Here is a 21,238-nt window from a genome sequence, read left to right as displayed (position 1 = left end):
TAGGGTCGTTCCACCTAATTAGTTAAGTTAAGTTAAGTTAGGCTCGTTAGCAGAACCATTTGTGTCACATGTCTATAACATTCAGAAGCAGAATTAGATAACAAGGTGTTATAATCTCATGCAATTTTGCTTTCAATACTGTGACAAAATGGTGGAACAAACAGTTTATAAGTGTAGTCAGGGCCAATAAAATTCTTCACATTTCAGACATAGTTGTCTTGCCACACTAAAATCAGATATTATGCAGTAAGCCCAGGGTCAACCCTTGCCTTAACCCTAACCCTGATCTCAAACCCTTGAGATCAAAACAACATGGCAACACACAGCCTCAGCAATAAACAAAGCAGCGTTTCTTACCTTTACATGAGATAAGCTGCATATCCAAGTATTTGCTTACGCCAAGTATTTTAACCCTTAAGCAAATACATGCAGCCTAACGCGTTTAAAAGGTAAGAAATGCTACTTTGTTTACTTCTGGGGCTGTGTGCTGCCATGTTGTTTTCATGTCACTTGCTGAACTTGGAGATGAAGAGACCATGATTAGAGCCATTAGCTCTAACACCTAACACCATTAGGAGTTGAGGGGTCATTTTCTTTGTAGCATAATATATACCCCTGAGTGTATCGAGGGTACAAATGCTCTTAGTCTCATACTTGCCACTGTTTTTTTTTAGAAAATACAATTTCTGGTATTAATTGTCCACTTATATGGACTGAGCCCCTTTTAAAAAAAATAATTAATAAAGTGGAATTGAATGTGTGGGCAACCTGTATCTTCTCAAATCCAGTGTGAAACCAAATACTTGACTACTGAATCATCATCATAACAGAACTTGAAGCTTTGACTAATTGCACCTTTGACCTATGATGGAGCACTGGCCTCTTAAATATGTCTTTAATCTCCTAAAATAGGTAATGAACAGTCTTGTTATTGGGTTTTGATATGGTTCACACATCAACAGCCACAGTTTTGCTACCTCACGTACTTTAATGTACACAACACTATTTTAAGACAACTCCACAGCACAGCTATTTTCTATTAGGGAATCATCATAGGTGTTTTCACAGATTTCAAAAACAGCAGCCGATTAAATTTAAACCAACACTGGCACTCCACAGATTTTTATGCCACTGTGGAACCTTTTTCTGATAATTCATGCATCACAGCTATTGCACTGCTCATCGCAATGCTCATACCCAGGAACACGATCTGGAATCACTGAACGAAATGAGCAGGCAGCCTAATTTATAACTGTTTCCTACTATATTCATCTCAATGGTAACATCTCACATATCTTCCTTGCTATTACCACATTCCACTCTTGCAGTATTGTTTCCTTTTGCAGCAAGAGATGTGTTTTAGCCGATTTAAGAGTGAATTTCTGGATTCTCTATCTGCTATGCTTTCTGGCAGAAATCTTCATTCTTACATGATGAGACATGGTGGCAAACAGGAAGCTCCAGTTTCACATACAATTAGCTAGCTACTAATTTTTAGAAGATTGACTAGCTTTCGATGTCATCACTTTTTATTTTTTATTTTTATTTTTTTTTAAATAAATAAAATTACATGTAGACTGATGGCATACATGGGACTGCACTTTACTGATCCTAGAGTCTGACTTTGTTCCCTTTTCATGTAAGTGCAGAAAGCATTAACTCAGGGGTTGGGAACCTATGGCTCTTTCAGTGATTGCCTATGGCTCAATGACAGGAAAAATGAATAGGAATCACAAAGCTAGAGTGTCAATTGAATTAAAACTCTACATATTTTGAAATATAATTCATAATCGATGCCCGTTTGTCATGTATACACCAGCCTGTGGCACAATAAGCTCAAATTTCACTGGACAATGTGGAATGGAGCATTAATTTCCCAGTCAAATTCATTAATCGGTTGAAAACTACATAGCCAGTCAGTTTTCTTTCTTTTTTTTCTTTTAACAAAGCTGAAATGGAAAGAAAACAAAAGACGAGTATAGTTTTTACCAGTCGAATGGTCATGGACAGACAAATTAACATATTTGGAAGTCGCTTTAATGGTAAGTAGTGTTCAATTTACTATCACCTACTTACAGCATCTTGTATTGATTTACCATTTGATGAAAATATCATAGTTGGTTAAATTAAGTCCAAGTGCCACCTACAGGTCTAATAGGTGAAGTGCAGGCTATTAGGTCTAACATGCAAAACGTCAAATGACCTTTAGTACATTACCACTTTTTATAATTATGCAATAATAGTAAAGATAATAACTATAATAATAAGAAGACATATATAAAAACATTTTTAAAAAAGTTAACTTTTCTCTGGCTCTTTAAAGAAAAAAAATCATAACTTATATGAAAAGGTTCCCGATCTCTGCATTAACTGCACAGATGTGTCCAAGTTGTTAACAGGGCCTGTGACAGAGAGAGAACCATTTGCACAGAGTCTACCAGCAGCTAACTCTATTAAATCATTTTGAGAGTTAAAGAGTTAATTTTGGATTTTGACACCAAACTGTATTCCTTATATCTGAACACTGGTTGACTGTATGGTTCTTTTTCTTCTTCAATTAAAAAAAACATATTTGCTAAAATCGTTAGTACATGAGTATAACTTTTTTTATTATTATTTTATTTTTTAAAATAGACTCACTGAGCACTTTATTAGGAACACCTGTACACCTATTCATGCAATTATCTAATTGGCCAATCGTGTGGCAGCAATGCAAGGCATAAAATCATGCAGATACTGTACGGGCCAGGAGACCACTAGAATGGGGAAAAAGTGTGATCTCAATGATTTTGACCATGGCATAATTGTTGCTGCCAGACGGGCTGGTGTGAGCATCCCTGGAGTATGGTGAAGTGAACGCACACCAACATCTGAAATTCAAGTGTCGCCTACTTCCTGTCGACAATCTTGGATTTTGTCAAAAACTGTTGTTTTTTTTGCTACTCCTCCTAAACATTACATCCAATCAACACCAAAATTGTCATACATCACATTCAGACTAATCTGGACAAAAATGATCAAAAGAATATATATTTTCATATTTTATATATGATATTCCAAATATCATATATAATACGGGGTTATACAGGGTTTGCTCGTAATGTGCCAACAAATCTGACGGCGAACAGCCACCAAACAGGAAGTGAGACTATATCTCAGCAAAGACCTTGCACACTGACACAAAACCTGGTAGGCATCTCCAGGACCATACCCTGAAGCTATACAACAAATGTCATGACAGTCCCATTTACTTGTCAAAAGTTACAATAACATATCAAAATGCTTCCATCTGAGTGCCATTTTTGCTCTTCCTCCTCCAAATTTTTTGTCCAATCTTCACCAAATTTGGCTCACATCATCTTGACACCTGTCTAAACAAATGTCATCAAAGGAACTCTGATGTTCAAAACTGGACTGGCAAATGTGTGAAACTACAAATCCACTTGAATCCCCTTGCCTATACTGTATTTATTTTGAAAACTGATTTTTAATTATGTATATTTAAATTTTGGCACGAATTCTTAAAATTCTAGTATGCATAATTATTTTTTTAAGTATGTACACTTGGAATTCTAGTATGAATACTTATATTTCAAGTATGCATATAAACTTTGTATCTATACTTAATTTGTGTATAACTTAGAAAAAAAGCATACATATTTAGCATACTTATTGTTTAGTATTTGTACATATTCTTAATTATTTGTACTGTTATATTTCTTTGCTTAAAGACTTCTATGTATCAGTAAATTAGGTAAACATTGCTTTGTTAATTAATCCATAAGGTAAGCTTGTTAAACTTTAGCAGGCTTGTGCATTTCTGACCAGGATGAATAAACTGGATAGAGTAAGTGTTTCAGCATGATTCAGATGCTCACATTTATATATAAGGAATAGTTAAAACCTAAGGTTTGATCAGTGACTGCAGTCGTAAGTTGGCATAATTAGTAGTGTTAATATTTCATGTTCCAAGGGTTGCAGGTTCAATGCTGAACTGTGGTCACTTCTGTAGTGTTTCACGATTCCTCTTGGGCCAGTGTGGGTTTCCTACAGTTCTCTAGTTTTCTCCTACCTCTTGAAAACATGCCACTTAATGATTAATTAAAAGTCTAATCACACGTGATGAATTGCGTAATTCTTAACGCGCATTCTTAAAGGCCACATCTGTAGTGTTATAAGATATTATAAATTTGATGACCATGGTATCCATGTATGTATTAATACAATTTTTATTCAGTTCAGTTTAACTCGCAGAAATGCCACTCATACACACTTTAGTGTGAGTACTAGAGTAGAAAGTTATTCATGATTATGCATATTAACATATCATCACAATAGTTGGGTACAGATATGAGATGCTGACCGCTTTTGTACAAGGTCAAAATACTCAAAATGTACATACTGTATTTGCCATATTTACGTGTAAGCACAGTGAAAGAAGAAGAAGAACAACAACAACAAATCACACCTGTCGAGCCACGCATGATTTTATGGAGATGCCAGCGATCCTGACCCTTTCTGCTCTCCAGACCTGCCTGATCCATCCTGATGCCCTACCTCTGGATGGAGCTCTCATCAACTGGAGGCTACAGCCTGGAGATTGCTTAGGATGGTACCACTTGAAGTACCATGGAAATGGTTTTGGACCTCAATTCCACATGGACAATCTCGCTGTGATTGCTGGGACTACGGTTGTTGCAATGGCCTTAGGACTGAAATTACCACATGCAGTTTTGCACTCGGGTCTCCTTTAGTGAACATTGGAGTAGTTCAACAAACAGACTTCATGTTAAAACCATAATGAACTTTCCTTTACTTTCACACTATCTGTTGTTACCCACATGAGGATGGGTTCCCTTCTGAGTATGGTTCCTCTCAAGGTTTCTACCTCATATCATCTTAGGGAGTTTTTCCTTGCCACCGTCGCCACCGGCTCGCTCAATGGTGATAAATTCACACACTTAAAATCTGTATCCTGTGTTTATATGTTTCTGTAAAGCTGCTTTGAGACAATGGCCATTGTAAAAAGCGCTATACAAATAAAATTGAATTGAATTGAATCACACTTTTGTCCTCCATACTTCAATTAGTAAATTATGGTGTATGAAACATGAGTGAACCTTGCTCCAATTCTGACTTCAAGAAATATTTATTATATGCGTCATTAGCGTGGAAAGAAAAGCAAAGTACAGTCGGAGTGTCAAAAGATACGAGGCTGAAGTTACCTTTTTATTCGTACATTTCTTCTGAATATTTTCTTTTCCACCTTAAACGGTCCACCAGTTACGATCTCCCGCCTGTAGATGGCGCCATGAAGCGTTAACATCACTGTATATTTCCTACACCATTCTCGCATTATACTCAAAACGTCTAAAAATATTTACTCGACAAATTTCTGACAATTGCATATGAAATTAACTGTAATATTCACTTGCAGGCAAATTGCACTGTCAGCTTATTTTCTACAACACTTCCGCTTTCCCAAAACATCACTCCCCCCCCCCCCCCCAAAAAAAAACCCAACAATTGCATATGAAATTCTGTGCAAAATACTTTCAAAATATTGAATAGGAATATTTTTTTCTGTAGGATTTTAAAATTATGGCCTTGTAAACTTAACATTTGAGACTTTCGGATGCAGGAAAATGGCATTTTCTGTTTTATTCCTGTAGCCTTGTTGCTTTATTCTCAAATATGAAATGATTGCAGATACAGCATTGAGCCTGTCGAGGGCACTCATTAGTCTTTTAAAAAGTGTTGTGTATTGTAAAACATTGTAACACTATTACTACTACTGCTACTATTACTATTACTACTACTATTACTATTACTATTACTACTACTACTACTGCTAATACTATTACTATTACTACTACTATTACTATTACTACTACTATTGATATTACTACTACTACTGCTACTATTACTACTACTACTACTACTACTAATAATAATAATAATACTAAAAATAATTTTTACTTGATTTCTTTTTGTTGTTGGTACAAATTGGGATTTATTAAAACACTTTATCACCCTTAAAATGACAATATTATATTGGATAAAAGGCCTACTTTTCATATATATACGTCTGAGTTAATGTACTGTTTAATGGGTTACATGTCTTGGGCCACTAAAATCATCACAATCTGAAAGAATTGTCTTCATGAAATATATTTGGAGCCAGTTCCCAAGACCATGTTATCCCACGCACTCACTCACTTTCAGTAACTGGTTATCCTGGTTAGGGCCGTGGTGGATTTGAACTGGGGAACCTGGGTGTGAGGCGACTAGTACTATAGAAGGATTTCTTTGATCAGACTATGATTTAAATATGATTATTATATAATCCATCAGCTATAATCAAAAGTTAAAATAATCCGAGTGATAAGAAAGGTTTTAATCCATCAAAGGTCTAATATTGACTTTGAAATGTATTTCAATCATGAAAAGAGAGTGACTTAATGTTAAATCAGCATTTAAACATGATTGTGTTGTAATGGTACATGGAATATTTTATTAATCAGAAAATAAGAGGTGAATATTCATGTAGGTGAAACTAACTAACTCCAGCTTGTGGGAAATCACTGAGCACACAGTTCTCACTCACAGTTTGTATCTTTTTCTCCCTAGCTTGCTAATTTGTTATCTGTCATTTCTTAGTGTGTATCCACTATTACTGTCAAGCTTTATGAGTGGGCTATTGTTCAGAAGAACTGCAGAAGTTACATAAATACAGAATGTCGTACGCAAAGGCCTGTGTGCGCAAATGTCCAAGTACTGATAAGGCCACCTGTGTTAGAGAAGATGTACAAATGTTCAAGGATATGTGTGTGTGATAGTATGGTATATATTCATAAGCAAATGTTACATGCAAGAAATCAATTGGTATATGTTAAGAAATCAAAATGAGATCTAATCATGTGTGACCAATGTATGAGATATTAGAAGAGAATCAATTTATTATTCAGAGAAACTAAAATCAAAGTAGGTCAAGCTGGTGTGACTATTGTGTAAAATCATGTGAGTGCACATGAGTCCATTGGAAAGTGTATCTTTTTCTTCTGGGCTTGCTCTGTCATTTCTCAGAACAATCTCACTCTCTGAAACTGCTTAGAGATATTGAGTCTGTATGCAAATCAGTAAAATAGAAACTTAAAAAAAGAGCTGAGCTTGCACCTCAGTTATAGATAAGAAAACTGAAAAAAACATAATTGTTTCAAGATGACAGAAATGCGATTGGAACATGGAAACCCCCCACTCAACAAGGTCATTGTTTTAAGATGGTATATATACATGAGCTATGATTGTACCAAGACAGTCGCTTTGCAAACCGACTCGGCTTTTGTTACTATGGTAATAAAAGTCTAATCTCTTATTGCCATCAAAAACATCGAGTCTCAGAAGTTTTTATTTTTGCTGAAGAAGATTTCAGGACAATACCTGCTGTGCCAAGACCATGATTAAAAGGACAAACTTCTCTATAAGAACCTATATATATATATATATATATATATATATATATATATATATATATATATATATATATATATATATATATATATATTACACACCTTGTAACACTAACAAGTCATATGACACCAGGGAGGGAAAATGGCTAATTTTGTTGCCAGCGGTTTAGACATTAATGGCTGTGTGTTGAGTTATTTTGAGGGGACAGCAAATTTACACTGTTACACAAGCTGTACACTCACTACATTACATTGTAGCAAAGTGTCATTTCTTCAGTGTTGTCACATGAAAAGATATAATCAAATATTTACAAAAATGTGAGGGGTGTACTCACTTTTGTGAGATACTGTATATATATATATATATAAATTCAGAGAACTGTTTAAAGGGTTAAAACTGCTTGAGGCACCAAAACCGTACCATATTCCGAAAGAAAGGGACTTCAAGTCAACAAATTCACCCTGGCCCAAGGTCTTCTTTACCTCTAAAAGTATACTAGTATGTTGCATAAATGGCTACTTTTCCTTAATGAATAAATTATCTTATCAGGGCACTAAAAACAAAAAAAACCCTCAAAAAAAACCAAACCAAACAAAACAAAAAAACCCCTCCTCATTGTGAAAAAGGGAAAGAGCAAAATTTTTATCCAGACTGGCCCAAAACTAGCTTTTATACATAAAATGACCATATTGATTGTTTAAAACGTTAAACACACACACTAACTAACTAACTCTCTCTCTCTCTCTCTCTCTCTCTCTCTCTCTCACACACACACACACTAACTCTCTCTCTCTCTCTCACACACACACACACTAACTCTCTCTCTCTCTCTCTCTCTCTCACACACACACACACACACACACACTAACTAACTCACACTCTCTCTCTCTCTCTCTCTCTCTCACACACACACACTCACATTCATTCATTCATTCATTCATGCTCGCTCGCTCGCTCGCTCTCTCTCTCTCTCTCTCTCTCTCTCTCTCTCTCACACCCCTCCCCCACATTGGCTCCGCCCACAGCGTGGTATCTGCATGCTGTCATTTATGGGTGGAACCACAGATCCGTGTCTCAAATCCTTGTAAGAGGCGCGTTTTATTGTTCTCGGATTCAGGAAAAACACTGCATTAACTTTTAAACATGTCGTACATACCGGGACAACCTGTCACTGCTGTCGTGGTAAGTCATGTTTCATCCTGAGCTCCCGAAACTTTCCAGCTCCACACCAGTCCAGAACACCAGGTTAGAGAGGTAGCCAGCTAACTTCTTTTACTTCCAATAGTCGTGTAAAAAAATAAAATAATAAAACTTCCCTTAATATGAATCTAGTTAACGGGTAAATTAGTCTTCTAGTTGATGTCTTGGTAGATGTTCGTGGAACTGCGTAAGATAGCTAGCTAAGTTTAATTTATTCAAGTTATCAACCTGTCCCATAACTAGCTGTGTTGCCTGAACTGTACCAACATAACAAATGAACACTTATACTTAATATCATAATTCAGTATAATTGATGTGTTTAGTTTGTTAAATGTCACCAGTCATTTGTTTGACTAATTAGCAAGCAACCAAACGCTTAGCTTAGCTTACTCTCCTTGATATCTGCAGCTAGCACATAGCTAACGGAAGTTAAATGGGAGCTAGTAACGATATTAGTAACTCTGTAGGTCGGACTAGCGGCTCCATTTTTTTTCCAATGAGCCTCAAGTGAGAATGAATAAGTTGACTTTATATGCAAGGTTTTTTTTTTTTTAAATTATTATTTCTGAAAGGACTGTTTTGGACCCGCAGGTAAATTCTAGGCGTGGCTTGTGTCTCTAAATGACTTGCAGGTAACGTTAGTGTATGTCCATATATGGGCAAGCCGAGTTTGTGTGACTGTGCTGCAGGTAATCTGAAAAAGCTTTGCTTTCTGTGTCTTTCAGCAACGGATTGAGATTCATAAACTACGTGATGGGGATAATTTAATATTGGGCTTTAGCATTGGAGGGGGAATTGACCAAGATCCAAGTCAGAATCCATTCTCAGAGGACAAGACAGACAAGGTGAGAGTTTTCTATTAGCCTCGTTTTGAACATAGTGTTTGAATGATGACTGCGAACAGCATGCATGCATACGCTTGTTTAGATTTGTTTTAAATGCTGCTGCTGTCTGCTTTTCAATCAGGGCATTTATGTCACAAGGGTAACAAAAGGAGGACCAGCAGAAGTTGCAGGTCTCATGATGGGGGATAAAATAATGCAGGTAAGGATATCAGATTTATGCGTCATGGTGGTAAATGTTACAAAACGGACAACCAAGAGAATTTCAAAATCATTTCATCCACCAGAGGCTCTTCTCTCCTGCTGATGTTTGCATTTAATGATGGTCTTTATTTGTCTCATATACATTACAGCAGAGTGTATTTCTTTTCTTTGCATATCCCAGCATGTTAGGAAGTTGGGGTAAGAGCGCAGGGTCGGGGGGGGGGAGTTAGAGCTTTTTCAGCCGCTGCCCCTTGTTTATGGAATCAGTTGTCACCGGACATCTGCCTTGCACCTTCCATTATCATCTTTAAAATGAGGCTGAAAGCATAGCGTATCTCTTCTCCCAGGCCTTTTAATCAAATTTTCACTATTGCTTATTGTCTGTCTGTATTTGGTTTTATTGTTTTCTATTTCTATTGAACTTTTTCTTACTCTGTTCTGTACTTTAGTCAGGTTTGCTGTTTAAATGTGTGCTATATAAATAACATTTTATTTACTTACTTGAAGAGAATCTGCAAAATTGGGGACCATTCAGAGGACATTTTAAACTGTCAGAGTGGTTGGATTGTCTTTCTTTTAATATCTGAACACAACCAGGACTTCTGTGAGCTTTGAGCTGCTGTATTTTTTTCATTTAGTAGCACACACACGATCCCTCAGGGTAAAGCCTGAAAAACACAGATTGGGGGGGAAAAAATGGAGATTATATTAACTCATGCTGTGCCAATTAAAATAATCCTTGATGCTGTCTAATCAGCCAATCATGTGGCAGTGGTTCAAAAAAACATGCCGTTACAGTTCAAGAGTCAAACATCAGAATGAAGAAAAAGTGTGATCTCTGACTTTGATTGTGGCATGGTTGTTGGTGCCAGATGAGCTGGTTTACACAGCATCTCAGAACACACAGCACATCAACTTTGAGGTGGTGAGTCAGTGCTCATGATCGCCTCAGCTTCCTGTTTTTGGCTGACAGGAGTGTAACCTGATGTGGTCTTCTGCTATTGTAGAACATCCATCTCAAGGTTCGATGTTTTTGTGCATGCTGAGATGCTTTTCTGCTCACGATGGTTGTAAAGAGTGATGATTTGAGTTACATGTATATGTAGGAATTATGTATTACTACATACACCCTCACACCAGTCCACAGAAACAACCACTGTTTTTAAGCAGAATGTGGGGTCTAAACGTTTGTTCCTCATTTGTGTCAGTACTGCATCAGTGTTCTCACCCAAAGTTCAAGTTGTGATGTCCTCTGGTTGCTCCTTGCCTTCCCCTGCATAGATTAGGCTGTAACTATCGAGTGTGAAAAGTGTCCAGTGTTCCACAATTCATTTAGTACATCATCTCTGTAGTAATAGTACATTGTATTAATAGTACCAGTACCCAAAGTGTGTAATTTGTGGGGTAGCTTCAAGCTAAGCTGTGCAAACAAACCAATAAATAACTAAAATGAAATGCATGTAGTTGTTTGAATAGGTTGCCAGTTTGGTTTACCAGTAGGTTGAATAGGGTTAATTTGCTTCAGTCTGATCTTAAAACCACATTAATACTTCCATGTGTAAAATTTAAAATATCTACATAGTTATGTTAATGTAATTTGTTGATCTGTGTGTGTGTGTGTGTGTGTGTGTGTGTGTGTGTTTATGTACATAAAACAGGTGAATGGCTGGGATATGACCATGGTGACCCATGACCAAGCACGGAAAAGACTAACTAAAAAGAATGAAGACATCGTCCGGCTACTGGTAAACAGAAAATCTCTGGAGGAGGTAGTCAGACAGTCCATGATGCAACACTAAGAGAACTCCTTTATGAATGTCATGTGTCAATCATTCTTACACAGTATGTAACTTTTCATATATACATTGCAATCAATCCAAGGATAATGTCATTCCCATTTAGCATCTCATTGGGTGGTTTTTACTGTTTGGTTTTTTTTTTTCTTCTTCTTTTTTCAGACAAATCTTCAAATCTACACTGACAGCATGATTTAGTAATGTTTGTAATACACTGGTGTCACTTTTTGTACACCTCACTCTTGCATTCCATAGGGTTGACCTTGAAGTGCATTATTCCCAGTGTTGCAATGAAAATCATTCTTTTTCTCATCGATTACAAGGGCTACAAGTAGGTTTATACCAATTATTGCCTTCAGTTGTATTTTATAATAAAATATCCTCTAGACTGATTCCAGATAAATCCAAGTAACATGTTTACCAACTACACGTAAAAGACCACTAATATTTCCTTTCATTTGTTGTAGGATGTTGTATACATCTATACCCGTCTATGTTCAAGACTTGTTTTGTCTCTGCAATCTAAATTTTTATATGTTCTTTCAATTATGCTGAATTTTGTTGTAGTACACAACACTAATACCGTTTTTGTAATTTCTTGTAATCGTCCGTATTTGAAATAAGACCACGAAAGCCTTATCGTCGCCACACAATAAAACCTTGTATTTAGGGACCTTTACTGATCTGCCTTTCCCAGGAATTACTACAGTCTTGTAAATTGTCTTTACTGTATAATTGTTTTCCACTTTGAATAAATAAGTGAATCCTATGAGCTTGTTTGTTACTCATTTCATTAATCACATATGTAGAAATGCACGTTGCGTGTTGCTTATGTTTGTAGTAATATAATACAGTCAAGAGAATTTTAGAAATGTGAAAATAAGCTTACTGTCATTGTCAGGAGATTTGTGTGTGTGAGAGAGAGCAATCAGGTGACATTTCAAAGCATAAAATCTATTGCCTGACCTTTTGCTGTTTGCTCAGTCGTTTCAGTACAGTGATGATTTCACTTTCATCTCTTAATTTAGCCTATAGGCATTTCCCTTTTATCTTATGGATGCAAGTACACTGCTTTTGGTGCTGCTTTATGTAATTAATCAAAAATAAAATGTTACAAATGTATGTCTGCAGGATGTTTTAAGTTATATGAATTTGTAATGTAATATTTCACAAAATGCTTTGTGGATCAGCTAGTCTTACAGAGCAGTGAAAATAGAATGTAGGTGAGTGTTTATGCATTTTTGCAACAGTATGTTTGTCAGGCCATCAATTCATAAACTGTGGAATTAAGGACAAACACTGTATTAATGTAAATTTTTGTATTTACACATTTCATGGGTTCATGGATTCAGACTGGGAAGGCCATTGGAGGGTAGTGAACTCTGTCATGTTCATGCAACCAGTTTGAGAGGACTTGCTTGGTGACGTGGTGCATTATCCTGCTGGAAGTAGCCATTAGAAGATGCGGAATTGTGGCCATGAAGGGATGCACGTGGTCGGCAGCTATACTTGAATAGTTGGTGGCGTTCAAACAATGCTCGACTGGTATTAACAGGCCTTGAGTATGCCAAGATAACATTCCCCACACCATCACACCACCTCCACCAGCCTGGGCTGCTAACACTAAGCAGGTTGGATCCATGGATTCATGCAGCACCAAATTCTGACCCAAACTTCTGCAGCAGGAATTAAGATTCACCAGACCTGATTCCCAATCTTCAACTGTGCAGTTTTGAAGAGTCTGCTCACTGTACTTTCAGATTTCTGTTTTATGGCTGACAGGAGTGGAATTCAGTGTTCATAGCCTTCCTGTTCGCTCAAACCAGTCCGGTCGTTCTCCTCTGACCTCTCTTTTCAACAAGGCGTTTCTGCCTGCAGAACTGCAGCTCACTGGATGTTTTGTTTGCACCATTCTGTATAAACTCTAGAGGATGTTGTGTGTGAAAATCCAAGATCAGCAGTTTCTGCAATACTCTAACCAGCCCATCTGATAACTGATAACCCATGCCATGGTTGAAGTCACTGAGATCACTTTAACTAATATATATATATATATATATATATCTTTCTTTCTTTCTTTCTTTCTTTCTTTCATCCATCCATCCATCTTCTATCCCGCATATCTTTTTCAGGGTCATGGGGAGACCTGGAGCCTATCCCATGGAGCATCGGGCACAAGGCGGGGTACACCCTGGACAGGTTGCCAATCCATCGCAGGGCACAATCATGCACACACTCTCTCACCCATACACTATGGACACTTTGGACATGCCAGTCAGCCTACCATGCATGTCTTTAGACTGGGGGAGGAAACCGGAGTACCCGGAAGAAACCCCCGCAGCACGGGGAGAACATGCAAACTCCGCACACACAGGGCGAGGGCGGGAATCGAACCCCCAACCCTGGCGGTGTGAGGCGAACGTGCTAACCTCTCTCTCTCTCTCTCTCTCTCTCTCTCTCTCTCTCTCTCTCTCTCTCTCTCTATATATATATATATATATATATATATATATATATATATATATATATATATATATATATATATATATATATATATATATATATATAAAAAAAATTAAGATAAGTGGTCCAAGATGATGTGGATGGTGATGAGTCTAAGATGATGTGGGAGGCTCTACACTGTCACTTAATGTGCCTATTGTCCTGTTTTAGTAGTTCTGTATTGTCATGTGTTGTTAGCACACATCTGCACGTGCACTTTATGTAAAAATGTGTAGATCTTATTTAGTTCTGTGTCGTCTCATGTGGTTAGTGTGGTGTTTTATGTAGCACCACGGTCCTAGAGGAACGTTGTTTCATTTCGCTGTGTACTGTACCAAATTTATTGAACATAAACCTGTGAAAGTGTGAGAATTTCACTTGTATCTGTAATTAGCTACACGTTTCTTAACGCATATTCCACAAGCCGCACTTCATTCTCTCTGCATGCTGCAGCAGACCGCCTCCTCCTCCTATATTAACTAACGGTGTTGCAGCAACCAGTTGCTCTTTTCGCCTGGAGGATGCTTAAGCGTCTGTTCCCACGCAAACCACACATTTCTCCTTCTTCCCCAGTCTGAATCAGAATCAGATGTCAATCAGAATTATTAATCATTGTAGGAAGAGCAAGCTGATATAGCAAGACTTACTGAAGTATCTTTGCCTCTTGTTACTCCTGCCTACTTCTCAGGACTTGCCATCACTCAACAGTGCTTCGATCAGTTTAAACAGGGTAAGTGTTACTTTTTATAGTCTACTTTTTTATTTAATTTTTTTTAAAGTAAATAATAAATAACATCACAAATATGTTTCCAGCTATCTGCATTAGCATTTAAAATATTCAAATTAGATTAGGGAAACCCTTGATGTATTAATTAATTATAATTATTCTTACTCAGTTGCTTCATTTTAGGCATATATCAGTTTAGTATAGCTCCAGTAAGAGCTTGAGCAACTGGGTTTTCTTTCTGCACACAGCATGAAATCACCAAGCTGGATGAAATGTGCTGAGGAAATGTGTGTGTGTGTGTAAGTGACAGATGGAGCAGATAGGGCATGCAAGGCAATCCTTTGTACTAGTAGTGTGATACTATGGTATTTAACTTTTACACAGATCTCAGAGCAGTTTTTCTTTTCACTGTTCATTACAGGTAAAGTCCTCCAAGTGTTCCACTCATGTGGTGATTGGAAGGTCATGGTTCCACCACTGGCATCTAAAGTCATTGCTACATGAAGAAAATGTAACATTTTCTCAGTGTGTGGGGAATTATCATATGATAAGAACTATCAAAATGATACTTGATATGCAACATAGTTACAGCAGACTATTAGAAATAATCAAATATAACCTTCACTTGTTTCACCATGCAGAGCCATACAGAAAATGTCTGGAGCCGAGGTCAGGATGTGCAAGTCGTTCCTGCGCCGCAACACCTTTGTGCTCTTCACTGTGGCAGCAGTTGTAGTCGGTAAGCGTGGACGATAAAATGTGTGATTAACCTCGAACATGCCAAGTTCTCAGATGTTAAACAGCTGCTTAGTGAAGTTTATTTGCATTTATAAGCCCTGGACCCTGTAATGTTCAGGAATCGTGTTTGGATTTGCTCTGCGACCTCAAAACTTATCCATGAGGGAAATCAAATATTTCTCTTTCCCTGGGGAGCTACTGATGAGGATGTTACAGATGCTAGTCCTTCCACTCATCGTGTCCAGTCTTGTTACAGGTACGTGGATACAACAGATGCAGATTTGCTCAGTGTGGCAAAACAACTGGAAGCTGGTTGTAAACGGGTGTGAACTGACTGTATTCAGTTTGTATTTAGAAAAGAGTTCTTCCCATGTGTTAAAGTTTATGCCATTTTGCCCTTTTACCAGGTATTTCTTCCTTGGATAGTAGAGCTTCTGGAAAGATGGGAGCATGGGCTATCATTTACTATACGGTGACCACTATCATTGCTGTGTTCATTGGTATTGTCTTGGTGGTCATCATAAAACCTGGAAAAGGCAACAGAAATAGTCCAATGTCCTCTAATGCCAGTATTGAATCAGTGCAAGCCACTGATGCCTTTCTTGATCTTATCAGGTGAAGAGAGACAGCCATGTGAATGTATTTGATATTTTGATGGCAAATTGTTATAATAGTTTACATTTTCACTTCTCTTACAGAAATATGTTTCCGCCTAATTTAGTGGAAGCCTGTTTCAAACAGGTATGGCATATATGATGCTTTGATTCGCTGTTGCTGAGGAAAAGAGAAACAAATGCAATTAAAATAAGTAAGATAAGTAGAACTGAATAAGTAGAACTGAACTTACATGTAAATTTCTTCTGTTTTTTTTCTTGTACAGTACAAAACTTTTTACAAGAAAACTGTTTTCACCAAGGACATCACTGTTTTAGTCAATGCAAGTCATGACACCAATGCCACCAAGTTCAGCCAGGTGGGAAATTACAGTGCAGTCCTGCAGACCTTCCAGGAGACAGTGGAGGAGATGATTCCAGTCTCAGGCTCCTCTAATGGAGTGAATGCTCTGGGTCTGGTAGTGTTTTCTATGTTCTTTGGCTTAGTGATTGGGAATATGAAGCAGAAGGGCCAGCCACTGAAGGAATTCTTTGATTGCCTCAATGATGCCATAATGCGCTTGGTAGCTATCATAATCTGGTAAGTGCCCGGGTACAGTGACCTACACATTCATTTCAAGTGAAACTTTATGTAATGTCGGAATAAGTAATATGTGAGAGATTTTTTTTTTGCCTACCACTTTGTAATGAACACTTGATTTGGCCTATTCAAACATCCTTTAGGTACGCACCAATTGGGATCCTCTTTCTAATTGCTGGAAAAATCATTGAGATGAAAGACCTGGCACAGATTGGAGGACAGTTGGGCATGTACACAGTCTGTGTGATCGTTGGTTTACTCGTCCATGGTCTCTTCATTCTGCCCTTGCTCTTCTTCCTGATCACTCGGAGGAACCCCTACACATTTATTGGTGGTCTAATCCAAGCTTTGGTTACTGCCTTAGGAACATCTTCCAGGTGATTAGAACATTCTTTACATTATTTGCAACACAGAAGTTTAACGATTGAGCTCCTTTCTTAATGCACTTCTCATATGAAAAACAGCATACAGGGAGACATCTGGACTACAGATAAGGCAGTGAGTGATACTGCACTCTCTGGAGCACCAGGTGGCACTGTTAGAACAAGGATCAAAAGGACTTAGTCCATAGAGACAGGACTAATTCCAGTGACTGAGATGGAGACTGGGACTGAGACAGAGGTTGGCACAGGGGTATGATCCGAGGCTCACATGAAGGCTGGAAATAGCACAGAGACAGGGTCCAGGCTGGGTGCAAGGAAGGGACCATAGCCAGGGGCAGCAGCAGAAACTGGAATATGGGCAAAAGTAGAGGCCAGAGTTGCAAGCCTGATTAATGAGGAGGTAAGATGTGAGGTGTTCTGAAAATTGGGGTTCAGGACCAGTTTGACTCTGGACACAGAATTGAAGCCACCCAGGAAACAGAAACCATCACAGACACTGGGGACACTGGAATTTGGAATTTGACCAGGATAGGAGAGACCATGGAGTACACGGATGGTTATTTGGGATGGCTTGGTGGAGTTTCTGACAGGAGATGTTGTGGACTATAGTAAGGCAGCAAAGTATGTTGAGCGGGAGTGACCGGGCTGGAGATTTCTTTAAACCATTCCTTGACAGTAGGCTTATTCCCCATTCTTGGTGATGGATCATATAGTGTACAGAGCAGGGCTGAGTTAAGTAACCTGACCATTGCAAACTCTTCACATAAGATGATGGCAATTTTAATTGATTAAAGACTGGTTAAAGATGGAGTGTTCTTACTGCCACCACTATCACTATCTCACTGGAGAAGTCTCATTATAATTGGCAAAGAATGGTGTTAGGTTCTCTACAATTTGGGTTCAAGAGGCATTCTCAATTACTGGGGCAGCTGAGGCTGGGCAAGAAAGTGGTTTATTGACAGCTTGAATGGAAATGGTAGTGACTGCAAAAGAGGACAAGATCTTCCTTTCATTAAGCTTTCTACCTAGAACCCAAACCTCTGTCCCTTATCAAACATCTGAGCAATGCATGACTGGTGAACCTTGTATTACACGTGAGCCAGATATTGTGGGACATTAACACAATCATTTTAAAGAGGCTTTTCTAGAAATTGTTATCAGAATCCATAAAATTGGTTGAAGGGATGAGCAGAAATGGCATGACTTCACAAAGCATACAACAAACAAAAGAGCTTATAGATTGACTAGAGCAATATTACAACAAAACACAGGTACATACAAAAAGCAGAGAGCTATAAAGTAATGATTATACAGTAATGAGCTCTAAGCAAATAAGGACATTTAGTAGTTTGATTTGTAAATGTTCTTGTTTAGCACAGTGTGCAGGGAGTGTTGTGAAAAAGAAATGCTGTAAAGCAATGCAATAAAAAATCTGTTTCTTTTCTGCAGTTCAGCCACCCTTCCCATCACCTTCCGTTGCTTAGAGGAGAACAACCATGTGGACAAACGTGTAACGCGGTTTGTTTTGCCTGTGGGAGCCACCATAAACATGGATGGTACAGCTCTTTATGAAGCAGTGGCTGCCATTTTCATAGCCCAAGTTAATGACATGGACCTGAACTTTGGACAAATACTTACCATCAGGTAATAATGAATGCTACACTCTTACCCTAAATAAGAATGATTAAAGTCCTGTTTTTCCAATGGTCATTGTGTTATAGTGCTACATCTCAGTATATTATATCTCAGTATATATATATCTCAGTAATTATATATTTTGAATTCTTCAAGAACTACGAGACCCTTTGTGGTGTGCCACCTAAAACACTTCTTGGGAGTTCCTATCATATTCTTTCTTATTAAAATGTCCTTTTCCAGTATCACAGCAACTGCTGCCAGCATTGGAGCAGCAGGTATTCCTCAGGCTGGTCTGGTAACCATGGTGATTGTATTGACATCCGTGGGACTGCCCACCGAGGACATAACACTCATCGTTGCTGTGGATTGGTTCTTGTAAGTCTTGACTAAATGTCACATTGAAGCATGCAGCTCCAGCAGAGAGCACTCTTGCAAAAGGTTATTTATACATAATGCAGACACATAATCTGAGGGAATATGAAATGTTTTAAAGCCAGTACTGTTGCCACGGTACAGAATATAGGATGCAACTCGTTATAGATCCAAATCTCAAATTAAATTCCAAAATGCCTTGGAAGCAAGTCATGTGTTGTGTTTCACTGAGAAGATTTGTTTGTGTGTTTGTGTTCAGGGATCGCCTCAGAACCACTACCAATGTGCTGGGAGACTCCTTGGGAGCTGGCATTGTGGAACATCTGTCACGACAGGAGCTGCAGAACCTGGACTGCAGAACCGATACTGACAACTCTGAGACTGAGGAGCACGAAAATCCTTATCAGCTCATCTGCCAGGAATGACTGCCTCGGGCACCAAAACAGTGAAAGTACAATGTAAAAAAATCATAATCATATTGTTGCTAGAGAGAACACCTGGAAACATATTATTGGATGTTATACCATATTAGCATGTTCGAAAATAAGTAATCATACCACACTGTTCAGCCTTATAATGAGAGGTCAAATCGGAGTATCCAAGCATTTTTTTTTTTTGCAAATTACAGTATGTACTATTACATACCACAATTCACCACTAGTAGAAAAGGATTCGTTGCATAGTGGAGTATTCTTAGTTGCCTAAAAGGTCAAATGCTAAGACTAAACTATGAACAATATTTACTTCCCTAAAAAAAACCCATTTCAGTCTATAATTTCTTGCCGTCATTTTCCACCACAAAGATCCTTCAGCATAATGTTAACATTTATGGTCTTATTTTTATCTGTTTATTTTTTACTCTGGGACCAACAAAAATGGTCCATCCATCAATCAAAAGGTGTTGTCATAAAATTTTTGTTTTCTTAAATCACTCTACTTTACTCTACTGGCACGTTAATTTTTTAAGAGTATAGAACGTTTAAAGGCTTCCCCAGAGGAACAAACATTAGATTTAGCTTTTTTTCCTAATAGAGTAGTAAGCATGTAGTTTTGATTACACAAAGTACATGGCATCTCTTATAAGCAATATTTTATAAAATGTTTTGTATTCATAAATCATCAAAGTGATTCTGTATCATGAATATTTGCATTGGTGGAATCTCCATTTAATGGGAGAAGTAAAAGGCACAGTGCTATCTACAATGTAAATGTTATACAAAACAGTAACTGTTGCATTAACTATTTGCTCTGGATCTACGGTGACCCTTATTGTGTCCGTGACCGTGGGTATTATGGTGAATGAAAATCTTACCTTACATTGCAGCATGGCACCGCCATTAATTTTCACTTACACTGTTGATTCATTTTAAATAATGTTTAAAATAACACTGATTGTGGTTTTGTTAATTCATGTTTTAAGTTTGCATTTATTCCAGTTTGATGTTAATATATTGTTTTATTTTGAATCAAACATTTTTTTTTTTTGACATTTAATATACAACAGATTTCACAATGGTGGATGAATGATAAAAACACTCATGTACAGTTGAGTATGCAGTGGTAAGGCTGGAGGTGACTGCCTCTGTGCTCAGCTCTTATTCATTTTACAGTATTGTTTCCACTTTTATGTCAGCCTAATTATATGTAGAATATAGCACGTTAAATATGATTTTAAAATTCAGGGTTAATCTTTTAAGTGATTATCCATCATTTCAAAGATAAAGGTGTATGATATATATGCAGTGCCTCCTGAAAATATTCATCTCCAGTATCTTGACAATAATAATAAGTTGAATAGAATAAACCATCCTGTAAGTACATACTGTATGTATGTATGTATGTATGTATGTGCCTCAATAAACAAAATGGAAGGTAACACAAAGGCATTTTTATAAGACATTATTCATGGTTGATAGTCAATGTTCATGGTTTCTTGTCAGGGTTTCCAAAACAAGAAGATAATACCTCATTGTAAACAATCTGACTTGTTTTTTCTTCAAACCATTAATGTAATTGGAGCTTACCAGCAGTCACTGAAACTTTGAGTAGAACCTGGACCCTCATTTATAAATGATATGTGTGTAAATTGTGTGTATAAACCTTTCAGGGCATGTGGGATTTATCAAAACAAACATTTGCTTAAATTCTACCCCCTGCGTCACCACTCCGCCC

General features: G+C 37.6%; 2 protein-coding genes across 2 annotated transcripts; both read left to right on the top strand.

Annotated features, from left to right (window-relative positions):
- The first annotated feature begins 8,506 nt into the window (after positions 1-8,506).
- tax1bp3 (Tax1 (human T-cell leukemia virus type I) binding protein 3) lies at positions 8,507-12,281 on the top strand. The gene is made up of 4 exons (XM_053635554.1): positions 8,507-8,652; positions 9,396-9,515; positions 9,637-9,714; positions 11,375-12,281. The coding sequence occupies exons 1-4, from the start codon at positions 8,614-8,616 to the stop codon at positions 11,513-11,515; spliced, it is 378 nt and encodes a 125-aa protein (XP_053491529.1). The 5' UTR covers positions 8,507-8,613; the 3' UTR covers positions 11,516-12,281.
- A 2,465-nt stretch (positions 12,282-14,746) lies between these two features.
- LOC128614161 (excitatory amino acid transporter 1-like) lies at positions 14,747-20,918 on the top strand. The gene is made up of 9 exons (XM_053635485.1): positions 14,747-15,480; positions 15,598-15,735; positions 15,887-16,094; positions 16,178-16,220; positions 16,360-16,673; positions 16,817-17,050; positions 18,506-18,700; positions 18,935-19,069; positions 19,326-20,918. Exons 1-9 carry the CDS (start codon positions 15,396-15,398, stop codon positions 19,489-19,491), a joined length of 1,518 nt encoding a protein of 505 aa, XP_053491460.1. The 5' UTR covers positions 14,747-15,395; the 3' UTR covers positions 19,492-20,918.
- The last annotated feature ends 320 nt before the right edge of the window (positions 20,919-21,238 follow it).

Source organism: Ictalurus furcatus, chromosome 10, assembly GCF_023375685.1.
Source record: "Ictalurus furcatus strain D&B chromosome 10, Billie_1.0, whole genome shotgun sequence".
Classification (NCBI taxonomy): Eukaryota; Metazoa; Chordata; class Actinopteri; order Siluriformes; family Ictaluridae; genus Ictalurus; species Ictalurus furcatus.
Note: the sequence above shows the minus strand (reverse complement) of the source record. Positions and strands in the feature narration are given on the sequence as shown.